The sequence below is a fragment of the Hemicordylus capensis genome, chromosome 1 (genome assembly GCF_027244095.1).
Source record: "Hemicordylus capensis ecotype Gifberg chromosome 1, rHemCap1.1.pri, whole genome shotgun sequence".
Classification (NCBI taxonomy): domain Eukaryota; kingdom Metazoa; phylum Chordata; class Lepidosauria; order Squamata; family Cordylidae; genus Hemicordylus; species Hemicordylus capensis.
In genome coordinates this window covers 296,735,699-296,748,118 of record NC_069657.1, presented here as the reverse complement: position 1 = coordinate 296,748,118, position 12,420 = coordinate 296,735,699, and the positions used below count along the sequence as shown (strand labels likewise).

Genomic DNA, 12,420 nt, shown 5'->3' with positions numbered 1-12,420 from the left:
GCCTCAGGGCTTGATCTCAGTGTCTGTTCCACTTTGTGCTTCAGTAAAGATGGCCTGCTGATTCATTGCAACATATAGTATCCTACCCATCAGTCCAGTACATGGACTAGCACCAGTATCCTAGTAGTGTCTTCAACTATACAGTTCTGGCTCTTAGAGATACCACCAGTTAATTTTGGTTCCAGTGATATCTATGCACACAATTGAACATGAAATGTAGACATGTGTGTGTATTCCTCTGTAAAGTATGGAATAAGCATTTCAGCATTTCCTATGCATTTGTCCCATTGGTTTCAGTGGGACCTAGGGGCAGTTCCCACAATCATTTTTGTCTTCCACACTTCCCAAGGATGCATTCATGTCCAATGTATGGAGTTCTCCGTGGATGCAGCCACTGTTTCTCTGGGGAGATTCCCATCACAGTGATGGCTGAGTAATACATCACTGTGACTGCAGAGATCACTACTGAGTAGTAGAGGCTGTTTCCACAGAGAACGGAATTCATAAGAGACCTTCTGTTTCCAGATGCATTCCTGAGAACTCAGGTCCAAACTAGACATTCATGGCAACCACATGATAAACATGTTTGCCTATGAAGCCAGGGGAAGGATGTCTGCTTCTTATAACCAAAGGAGCACGTGGGGGAGGAGAGCAAAACCCACCCTCCCCCACCTTATCTTGTAACCCTGCCACTTTTAAGATGTTTTCCCCAGGCTGACTCTGATACCAAAAGTCTTCTGGGCAAGGGGAAGGCAATGTAAAACAGCCAAGCATGGTGAGGTGTGGAAGGGATGAGTTTTGCTCCTCTCTCCCCGCTCCATGCATTCTTTTTGATAGAAAAAGTAGACTCTCCCCACTCACCTCACTTTATAGGTGAATGGGTCAAACATGTTTAACAAAAAAGTGCAGTTGTCCTGAACACTTAGTTTTGGCCCTTTGGGAGCAGCATGCAGAGACGAACTGATCACATGAACTTTCCATAACAGTCAAGCAAACACATTTAGCATTGTAAATTGGTATAATAGTAAAAGATGTTACTTTTGAAAATGGAACGTGAGAATCAAAGAGATGGGCAAGCTTGATCCTCTCTACATTTTCAGAAGGTGCCATTGTACTTTTAAATTGAGTCGTCTTTATCCAGAATTGTATTATGATGGCTTTATGATATGTCCAAATGCGTGCAATTGCTTGATGTATTATAGCTTGACTGCCACTTCAGAATAGGACTCCTAATACATCTATTTACCAGATTATTAAACAGAAGTATTGGAACATAAGGAACACAGGAAGTTGCCATATACTGAGTTAGACCTTTGTTCTGTCTAGCTCAGTATTTTCACAGACTCGAAGCGGCTTCTCCAAGGTTGCATGCAGGAATCTCTCTCAGCCCTATCTTGGAGATGCCACCATGGAGGAAACTTGAAACCTTCTGCTCTTCCCAGAGTGGCTTCATCCCCTGAGGGGAATATCTTCCAGGGCTCACACTTCTAGTCTCCCATTCATATGCAACCAGGGTAGACCCTGCTTAGCTAAGGGGACAAGTCATGCTTGCTACCACAAGACCAGCTCTCCTCTCCTTTGGATTTCACTCCTATGATGATTGCATTTAACTCCTATGCTAAAATTGTTTGTTAAAATACTGTGCTTTTTAAGAGGCGCAAGATAGTTCTGATTTTTATGTATTCAGTGTGTGTGTGTGTGTGTGTGTGTGTGTGTATGTGTGTTTGTGATATGATGCAAATTCATAATTGAGCTGTTTTCATTTCTATAGTATATGCTTTTCTGGGTTTTTAAAACAGGGTTGCAAAACTACGAGATGACCTTATGGCCTTAAGAGCAGAGTGCTCCTCAATATACAGCAAGGGGAGGACACTGACGACAGAACAGACCAAGATGATGATATCAGGAATAACACAAAGCTTAAACTCAGGATTTGCACCGAACTTAAGCCCTAGTTTAAACTCTGGATTGAGCCAGGGCTTATCACCCTCCTTGACGTCATCCAGTCTCACATCAGGCTTATCATCGGGTCTTTCATCAAGACTGACTCCAACCTTCACTCCAGCATACACACCAGGCTTCCCACCACGGTTAATTCAAAGCTACATAACAGGAGTTGACACGGGTGCACTACAAACCCTCAAATTGATGCAGATCCGAAAACCCCTGATGAAATCCGCCTTTATTGATCAGAATTTAACGGAGGAGGAAGTCAACATGAAATTTGTCCAGGACCTTTTAAGATGGGTTGATGAAATGCAGGTAACATCTTTGCATGTGCAATTCTCAGGCTGCACCTCATCGTGTTTTCTTATCAGCTTGAGGGGCTCAGCTCTAATTTTCAGTTTCTGCCTCCAAGGTGCAACTTGATCGGGCTGAATGGGGTTCAGATTTGCCAAGTGTTGAAAGCCATGTAGAAAATCACAAGAATGTCCACAAAGCTATTGAAGAATTTGAGTCAAGCCTTAAAGAAGCAAAAATCAGTGAGGTATAGCATTTTTTTTAAAAAAATGTCTTGTGGCTATGTTTATATGTATGTCTCTGAATTATGCATTACTCATATGCTAATTAGTAGTTACATCTCTGCAGTTGGATTACACCACTGTGTCTTTGTGTTATGTATACTTGATATATCAGTAATATTAAAACATGCAACTCTCTTATTAACTCTTAAATTTTCTGGATTTTTCTTCGCTTCCCTTGACCCGATTTATTTTTCACAGATCCAAATGACCGCTCCCCTTAAACTCAGCTATGCAGAAAAATTGCACAAACTGGAGAGCCAATATGCAAAACTCTTGGTAAGATCATGGGCTTGGAAGGTCAGCTTTTAAATGGATGCTCTTTTGATAGCAAGAGGTTTAAAGTCAAAATCTGATGTCACTTACTGTCTTTTCAAGAATACATCAAGAAATCAGGAAAGACACCTTGATACCCTTCACAATTTTGTATCACGTGCTACCAGGGAATTGATATGGTTGAATGAAAAAGAAGAGGAGGAGGTTGCTTATGACTGGAGTGAAAGAAATACAAACATAACAAGGAAAAAAGAATATCATGCAGTAAGCATTGTTAATATAATTCAGAAGGGAGTACTGTATGTAACATTTCCTTCATGCTTCTAAAGCGAATTATTTTTACTTTGAAAGGATCTGATGAGAGAACTTGATCAGAAAGAAGAAGTTATTAAATCGGTTCAGGAAATAGCAGAACAATTGCTCCTTGAAAACCATCCTGCAAGGTTAACTATTGAGGTAGGTCATTTAAAGCATGGCTTAGGGATAGGAAGACAGGGGTTTAAGCATCTTTCAATGTTTTATTTGTGAGATATTGAGAAAACTATGCAGGCCTCTATTTCTGGCTACCTTCTCTCTAGCCCTGAGCTTTGCTTTCAGAAAATGCTTAATAAAATAAGAATCTTTGATTTCCTTTTATATATACCTGTGACACACCCAGAACCTTTCAGATCATTTAGGCCCCACTGTTTACAGAACTTAGTACCCATGAGCCAGCATAGAGTAATGAACTAGGAATGGAGAAACCTGGCATCTGCTGAAATATTCATCCATAAAACTCGCTAGGTGACTTTGACCCGTCACATACCTTTCAGTTTAACCTACCTCACAGGGTTATTGTGAGGATTTTTTAAAAGTACAGTGCCCTGTGCTCCTTGGAGAAAAAGTGGAATATAAATGCAAAAAACAAGTAAATGGCTGACATACAGACTAATGCTGTGTCACAGAAGAGCATATTCCATTGCACAAAGCAGGGGAGGGGTGATTTTCATCAATCCCCACTTTTCCCTGCAGCCACCTGTGTGTTTCAAAAGTATGTCCTTAATAGGGATGTGCATGAGCAGCTCGTGCAGGTGTGGATGGGGCAGGGAACTGTTCTTTTAGGAAGCAGGTAAGCAGGTCTTTACCTGCTCCGCTGCCCCCTGCAGCTTTTCTGAGTGTGGCACTTGGACTAGCAAAGGCCACAGTGGCTGTGGCATTGTCCCTCGCCTGCACATGGCCACCATGCATGCGCACGTGTGGTGGCCATGTGCATGTCAATTGCACGCAGGCTGCAAGGAACAGCGCCACAGCTGCCATGGTCTTTGCTAGTGCAAGCGCTACACCTGGAAAAGTGGTGGGATGTCAGCGGAGCAGATAAGGACCTGCTCACTTGCTTCTTAAGGAACCACTCCCTGCCTCACTGAACCGGTTTGGCTGCAGGTGCCCGAGCCTGTTCTGCGCTTCCCAAAGGAGGCACCAAACTGGCTTGTGCACATCCCTAGTCTCTAAGGGTCCCCTAACCTTAAGGGACATATTTTCAGCAGGCATTGGGGCTACAGAGGGAAGGGGAGATTGGCGAAAATCGCCCTTTCTCTCTTCACAACAGAACATGCTCCTCTGCAGGCATATCATTAATCTGAATGTCAGCCGGCATATATCTACCAATTTAAGGTACTACTTAAACAAACAAAGCCAAAATATACTTTAGGTCACGGAAGCCTTTGCTACAATAATTGATTAGTCTTTAGGATGCCATGTGGCTCTTGATTGTTAATGATGTAAAGTATATGAGAGGTACATATTGGGCGGTATAAAAATATGATAAATAAATAAATATGATGCAATAAAATAACTGCTCTGAGGGGATGGTGAAAAATGGGATAGAAATGTTTATATACACAAAATAACAGTTCATTCTTGATGATCCATAGAATTAAACTGACTTAGTCAATTTTTAGACTGCTGAAGTTAAACAACTAAGGACACAAAGATGAAATCGGTGGGAGTGGCTTTGAATGTTGTTGTCTATTTATTTTTCAAGTTTGCATACCGCCCCAGACTTCCAACTCTGGGTGGTTTGCAACAACATAAACCACCCAGAGACATATGTTTTGGGTGGTATATAAATACGATAAATAAATAAAACAAAACCTAAAACCAATTAAAAATGAAGACCTTAAAACAATTTAAAACCAGTACAGTTAAAAAGCTTGGGTGACAAAATAAGTCTTTAGAAACTTTAAAAACATTGTCGGAGATGGGGAGCACATTCCAGTGTCTTGGGGCAGCAACAGAGAAGGCTTGTTTAAAGTTTTCATTAATTTTAAAATGAGACTGACATTTATACCCTGTGACAGGGAAGTTCTTTATGTTGTAAAGCAGAACAATAATTTTATACAAGTAGATCAGCCCTCTGATATCTTCATGTTATTAAAGCATAAGCAGAAGGGATGTGCATGAATTGATTAAGCGCATCCAGTAGGGACCCGTCGAATTGATTTGGTGTGTCCATCAAATCATTTTGGCGGGGTAGGGAGTGGTACCTTTAAGCATGAGTAAAACAGGAAGCCAGAAGTCTGTGCGCAGTCATGGGAATTCACTCAGCAGCTGGAACGTGACAAGGGGATGCAGATGGCCACTCTGGCCCGCTGAAACATTCATACACATCCCTAATAAGCACTAGTCACTAATATAGATGCAGCGTTGCAGGGATTTTTTGTTTGAGCAATACTGGATATATCGTAATTGTGTATATATCATTTATATAAACAATCTATTTTATATTAACTTCACAGTCTGTGAGGTGTGCCTCAAATTTAATTGAAATGTACCTTTTAACAGATAAAGAGGGCAGGGCCCCCTGCTGACTTCAGCAGGTGATGGCTCTAAACCAGATTGTTGAATCTGAAGTGGTGGACAGCTCATTGAAAGTGTCGACTCAATGTGCAGCAGCTGTGAAAAAGGCCAATTCCATGCTAGGGATCATTAGGAAGGGGATTGAAAATAAAAGGGCTAATATTATAATGCCCTTATACAAAATGATGGTGCGACCTCACTTGGGGTACTGCATACAATTCTGGTCACCACATCTAAAAAAGGACATTGTAGAACTGGAAAAGGTGCAGAAGAGGGCAACCAAGATGATCAGGGGCCTAGAGCACCTTCCTTATGAGGCAGGGCTACAACACCTGGGGCTATTTAGTTCAGAAAAAAGACAACTGTGGGGAGACATGATAGAGGTCTATAAAATCATGCATGGTATGGAGAGAAATTCTTCTCCCTCTCACATAACGCTAGAACCAGGGGTCATCCTATGAAATGGATTGCCAGGAAATCTAGGACCAACAAACGGAAGTACTTTTTCACACAAAACATAATCCACTTGTGGAATTCTCTGCCACAACATGTGGTGACAGCCAACAACCTGGATGGCTTTAAGAGGGGTTTGGATAACTTCATGGAGGAGAGGTCTGTCAACGGCTACTAGTCAGAGGGCTAAAGGCCACCTCCAGCCTCAAAGGCAGGATGCCCCTGAGTACCAGTTGCAGGGGAGTGACAGCAGGAGAGAGGGCATGCCCTCAACTCCTGCCTGTGGCTTCCCGCGGTATCTGGTGGGCCACTGTGCGTAACAGGCTGCTGGACTAGATGGGCCTTGCGCCTCATCCCACAGGGCTGTTCTTATGTTCCTAAGTATTCTTATGTTCTTGAGCATTTAGAGCACCATCTGCTGGTCAAAATGTTACTGAGTTACAACAGAAAATAATATACAAAACATTCAAATTTTCTATGGCAGTTTACAATCTAATTAACACAATTCTAGAATTTCTTACAAGATTTGGAGCCTGCTTCACAGTATACATTTCCCTACTGTTCTGATGAGGAAAGGCATTGGGCTGACACTTCTTTGTCTTAAATCCCCCATGTGAACTGCTAAGGCACAATCAAACCTGACTCTTTTCCTCTCTCTGTATCTTTAAGGCCTACAGAGCTGCTATGCAAACACAGTGGAGCTGGATTTTACAGCTTTGCCAATGTGTTGAACAGCATTTAAAAGAAAACACTGCATATTTTGAGGTATGTAACATGTGGATAAAATTACGGCATAACCACAAGGAAGAAAGAAATAAGGTTTTGTTACAGTGTGCTTCGATACCGTATAACAGTACAGTCACTCTACAGTGAATTGTTCCAGATCATTCTTGATTCTACAGCTGCAGGTGTCTACTAAAAGTCCAGTTGTGATGAGGATACTATTTTATGATCAATTTAACTCCATAGTTTAATGTGTGAGGTAAACGAGGTGTATATGTTCCTTCTTCCATACTGGTTATTTTTAAAGAAAGAGCTAGGAATCCTTTCTTATTTGTCATAACTTGTTGTAAAAATTTGTTCAACACTGTTTTTTGTTCTGGCTTTTATTCTTACTGTCCGAAGGAAGCTTGAAGATCAGCTCCACTCTCTCCTACCATTCCTTTGATTTCTATATGCCAGGCAGAAAAGATGGTCAAGTTACCTTTCTTTCAATCTGCTTTTTAAAAAAAGAGAAGAAAAAAAGAAAATAACTTTGAGAAGTAGGATTTGGGGCTGGGTGGACTCATTCTGTTTTCTGGTTGACTTAAGGAACCTCACAGTGACAACAATGAAGAGCCACACGCCTGTCCATTCATTTCAGAATGGTAGCAGGAAAATGTACCAAAGTATGGGATTGTCAGCCTGGACTTCAAACCACTGTGTTAACTCTGCTCACTGGAAGAACAGGACTTGCAGTGGTGTCTTTTTAATCAAAGAGTGTGTTTCATTCTAGTTTTTCAACGACGCCAAAGAGGCCATGGATTACTTGAAGAATTTAAGAGATGCCGTACAACGAAAGTACAGTTGTGATAGAACCAGCAGTATCCATAAACTGGAAGATGTGATCCAGGAATCCATGGTAGGAATGAAAAAAGCTCATAGGTTTTTGCCTTTTGAAATCATTGTGACTTTTGCCAGTGGAGTACAAAAGATAACCCTAAAAGAAAGGTTGACCTCATAAATATACTGTATATATTTCCCTCCAAAAGGAATTAACCTTGTAATTATCTTTGCAGTTATAGCTACCAAAATAATGTATAAATCTGCTTAACAAATTCAGTGAAAAATATAGATGAAATGGTTCATCTAGAAACTGTAACATTTTGCTGGAGCTACCAGTAATAATGCTTGATGATAATTTTGGATGATAGTCTGTACCTGTTACTTCCTTCAAGAAAAGCACAGGTTGAGGTCCTTGATTGGTTGTGGTCTTCTGGAGTAGGCCATAGGCTGATTTTTAGCATCAGCAGTTGGTACTGTGACTGCAATAGAGGCAGGGGATAGGCTGCAGTATGCAGTGGGAAATCCCCTTGAGCTTTCAGAGCATTTCCTTTCATAGAAGAAAACAGTATCAAACAGAGCTTTGGATCACAGCCATTAATTTTCCCCACCACAGCTAAATAAGGTTGGTAAGCAGGGCACAGGCAATGATTTCTGCTTCCTTAAACCATACCGATGAAAACTAAGGCACATGTCCCCAAGTACTGCATACTGATGTATGCAAATAGACTATATTATGCCTTATTTGAGGGCTGTTGACCTCTCCACTTCAGAAAATGGTGGTGGTTAGAGAGTAACTAATTGTATAGCCACAGTTCTGGTTCATGAGAATAATGCTTTATAAGACAAACACAGCAGCAGGAGAAAAGATTTAACAGTTTCAAAGAAAAGCATAATTTGTAATTATAATAATTAATTTGTAGCTGTCTTGTTTGTTTGTTTCTCTCTCTCTTTTTAATGGCATTTAGGAGGAAAAAGAACAGCTCCTGCAGTACAAGAGCATGGTGGCTGGTCTTGTGGGGAGAGCAAAGACAATAGTTCAGCTGAAGCCGAGAAATCCGGATAATCCGCTCAAAACGTCCATCCCAATTAAAGCCATCTGTGACTACAGACAAATTGAGGTATGGCCTTGAATTTCTTCAAATCAGGGGTGTGAAAAGGCAGTTGAGATCATATTAATAATGTGTTCCTGGAAGTCTCTTTCTAGTGATCATAGCTAGTCCTTGTCTTTCTAGTTGGGGTTTGTTTGTCCAGTTTGTTCTCTTGTCACTTTTTCAGTGGCACTAATTATAAAAGTGCTTTTAAAGAACAGGATAAGGATGTATGGTTCATTCAGGGTTTTTTTCGTCTTCTGTTTCAAAACTAGATAACGATCTATAAAGATGATGAATGTGTACTAGCAAGCAACTCCCATCGGGCAAAATGGAAAGTGATTAGTCCAAGTGGTAATGAGGCAATGGTTCCCTCTGTATGTTTTACAGTTCCTCCACCAAACAAAGAAGCAATAGACACTGCAAACAGGTATGTGTGGGCCTCGTGCCTACCCAAAGCATGGGAAATATTTTTGGCCTATTTTCTGAAGGAAAGTGAGCTTATGAGATTGCCATCTCTCTCTCCTCCTTTCTCTGGTGTAAAACAACACAACATCAAACAAACAAATAAACAGATAGGTGTGTGTCTTAATAACGTGTGTTTAGAGTTCAGTGCAAACCAAATTCACAGCACAAGGGAGGAGGTCCTAGGGGATGCTGATGGGTTTTTTGCAGGGGGTGGGGTTGTGGTTGTGCTTTCCGCTTTTTCTGGCTGATCTGCCATCTGGCAACCACTCCAAAGAATAGACAACACCCCTTTGTTACCTTGTGCTGATAGTCAAATGCAAACCAAATCCGCAGCACATGGGAGCAGGTCCTAGATAAGAGTCACCACATTAAAAAAGGAAAAGTGGAAAGTAGGCTCCATTAGTTCTTCTTAGAATGACTTTTTAATATATTTTGCCTTTCCAAAAACAGTTATTTGAAATATACTGATATTGGACATTTATAATAAATCTCCTTTTGACAGCCTCCTGTGTTACACCTAATTAATTTTCAGTCATTTGTCTCTCTCTTTAATTTGTGCAATTCAGAATTGAACAGCAATATCAGAATGTCCTAGCACTTTGGCACGAATCACATATAAACATGAAGAGTGTGGTCTCCTGGCACTACTTGACAAATGAAATTGAAACAGTTCGAGCTGGTAATGTTGCTTCGGTAGGTTATATGCCTGTTCCCCCCCCCCCCAAAGTATACCTGGTCAAGTATCCCGTGTTTCAAAAGAAGATATCAATGTTAGTTCAAGTGCCTTTCAACCACACCCAGTCCCAGAAATGACTATTTCCTTTTATCAACATGCAGTAATGGAATGACTGCTATGCTTTAGTTTGCCCAGCTAGCAGGGGCTAGGAGACTGCTCCTGCTCAGGGACGGGTGTCAGAAGCAACGTGTGTCTGTGCTCTACACTTAACCATACTGCCGTTGGGAACTGACATAACAGAATGTGATTTATTAAATGGTGTTCACTGTTGGAAGGACTATACATGTGTTTTTCTGATTTGTCATCTTTCCTAGATAAAGACACTTTTGCCAGGTGAACACCAACAGGTTCTAAGCAACTTGCAGTCCCGCTTTGATGACTTCCTGGAAGACAGTCAGGAATCTAAAATATTTTCAGTTGCTGACATTACACAACTGGAAAGGGAGGTGAATGTGTGCAAGCAGTACTACCAAGAGCTCCTTAAGTCGGCAGAGAGAGGTAAAGATAAACAAAACTATTACAACTGCAAACCTATGCATACTTATATGGGAATGTCCTATTGAATTTAGTGGGACTTGCTTACCTTTGAGTAAGCATATCTTATTGCTGGTAAGGTTCTTGTACATGTGCAAATAGAATTGTTTTCTTTTTTAAAAATCAGGTTGCACAATATGAAAAATATTAGTGTTACTCATTAGTGTACTTCCCAAATAATTTGTCTGGATGATGATGATGATGATGATGATTTATTACATGTGTGTACCTGATGTTTCTGAATCTCTAATATTTTATATACAGAACCTACTGAAGTATTCCTAAAGAGAAAGGGAAGTATCCCTAAAGAAAAATGTATTTAAATTCATTCGTACTATTATAAATACTCCATCTCTGTTTTGAAAATACACAGTGCTGACAAGACTTCAAATTCTAAATGAATCTGGTTCTAAATGAATCTGTTTCTATAAAGCTGCACTATGTTATGCATTCAAGCTGATATTGACAGAGGAATGCAATAGCAGATTAAAGTGAACCTATAAGTCACTATATAGAGCAAAGATGTGGTGTGCTGGCTGTGTATCTGGAATAAGTGATAAGAGATGCACGGCTATAGCTTTAATACCATCTTATTATAAAAACATCTGGCTGGAAGAACCATAGACAATCCAGTTAATCACTGAATATGCACAAATGGGATGCTAATACCTATGACTAAAGTGATGTGCGTATTAGTTTGTGGAGGAAGGGAAGTTGCCCAAATTCAGCAAAATGTAAGCATGAAACTGTTTGAGAAGGAGGCTTCAGATGTGATTGATGAAAAGTATCAGGATCTTCTGAATTTTGTTTCTTTGGTTCTTGCATGTCTTGTTTTTGTGATGTCCTTCCTCACTTGGGAAGATGCACAAGGTGTCCCCGCACTGGTATCTCTTCTTTGGAGCAGATACAAAAGGTCTTGCAGATCAGATGAAAAAGCTTGGAAACAGGAAATGCAAAATACTGTTCTATCCCCCCAACCACCCGGCCCACCAAATCACATTATTATCACATCGTGCATTGCTCCTAATCACTTTCTATTACTGTTTCGCTTCAAGCAGAGTTGAAATAGACTCTAAAAAAAGGTTAAAGTACTGTGACACTGGACTAACGGTTGCATGAAGACAAAAAGATACTTAAAATACTTGACTTTATTTGCATTCATGCATTTTCTTCAACAGAGGAGCATGAGGAATCCATCTACAACCTATACATATCTGAAGTTCGAAACATCCGACTTCGGTTGGAGAATTGTGAAGATCGTTTGATCAGGCAGATCAGAACGCCTCTAGAGAGAGATGATCTACATGAAAGTGTATTTAGGATCTCTGAACAAGAGGTGAGTCTTCTGAGTCTGGCTCAGAACTCTGTAATCAGTCAGTACATCCCTTGAAGTATTAATGCAAAAAGAGTTCATTCAGAGGACACTTCTGCAGTTATCTTCATGGCTGTAGCTACAAATTATCATGAATAAGCTACCACTGGGAAACTGTTATTTTAATTAAAGAAAAGTCGTAATTTGGGCCACTAACTGATGATAAGTTTTGGAGTAGTCCATAGACAGATTCCCTCGCTCTGCAACTCCCTGCGCAGTCAAACTGCTCTGGAGAGTAAGCAGATAAAAAGAAAAGGGAGGTGGTTGGGCCACGTTGGGCTTTGGAAATAAGCCTTTGCATTTTGATGCAAAGCACAGGCATTTGCAGTTTGCAAAATGTAGGATGGTATTCCATCGGCCTGTAGTAGTATCAGCTAACATGACATAATTGACAGCTAAAGTAAGGGTGGCAGGCAGGCAGACAGCCAGGTGGTGCTGATATGGGTGAGACTGAGTTGGTGCTTTTTCTTCTTGGTTGAACCCCCAAGAAAAACTGAGAGGAAGGAATCAAGGGCGACTACACACCTACCTACCTTAGCAACTACCCATACCTTTCCTAGATTTTAGTTCTTAGAAATCAATCTTAGAAAT

General features: G+C 40.6%; 1 protein-coding gene across 35 annotated transcripts in view; it reads left to right on the top strand.

Moving 5' to 3' along the window:
- The window catches only part of DST (dystonin), a 488,434-nt gene that overhangs the window by 271,076 nt on the left and 204,938 nt on the right, over positions 1–12,420 (top strand). For all 35 annotated transcript variants that reach the window (XM_053286451.1, XM_053286446.1, XM_053286475.1 and 32 more), the window contains 12 exons: positions 1,800–2,262; positions 2,360–2,488; positions 2,724–2,801; positions 2,901–3,062; positions 3,150–3,254; positions 6,756–6,851; positions 7,582–7,707; positions 8,597–8,749; positions 8,995–9,149; positions 9,754–9,880; positions 10,238–10,421; positions 11,636–11,793. In XM_053286451.1, the coding sequence (XP_053142426.1) occupies positions 1,800–2,262; positions 2,360–2,488; positions 2,724–2,801; positions 2,901–3,062; positions 3,150–3,254; positions 6,756–6,851; positions 7,582–7,707; positions 8,597–8,749; positions 8,995–9,149; positions 9,754–9,880; positions 10,238–10,421; positions 11,636–11,793 (1,936 nt within the window). The remainder of the gene's footprint in view (positions 1–1,799; positions 2,263–2,359; positions 2,489–2,723; positions 2,802–2,900; positions 3,063–3,149; positions 3,255–6,755; positions 6,852–7,581; positions 7,708–8,596; positions 8,750–8,994; positions 9,150–9,753; positions 9,881–10,237; positions 10,422–11,635; positions 11,794–12,420) is intronic.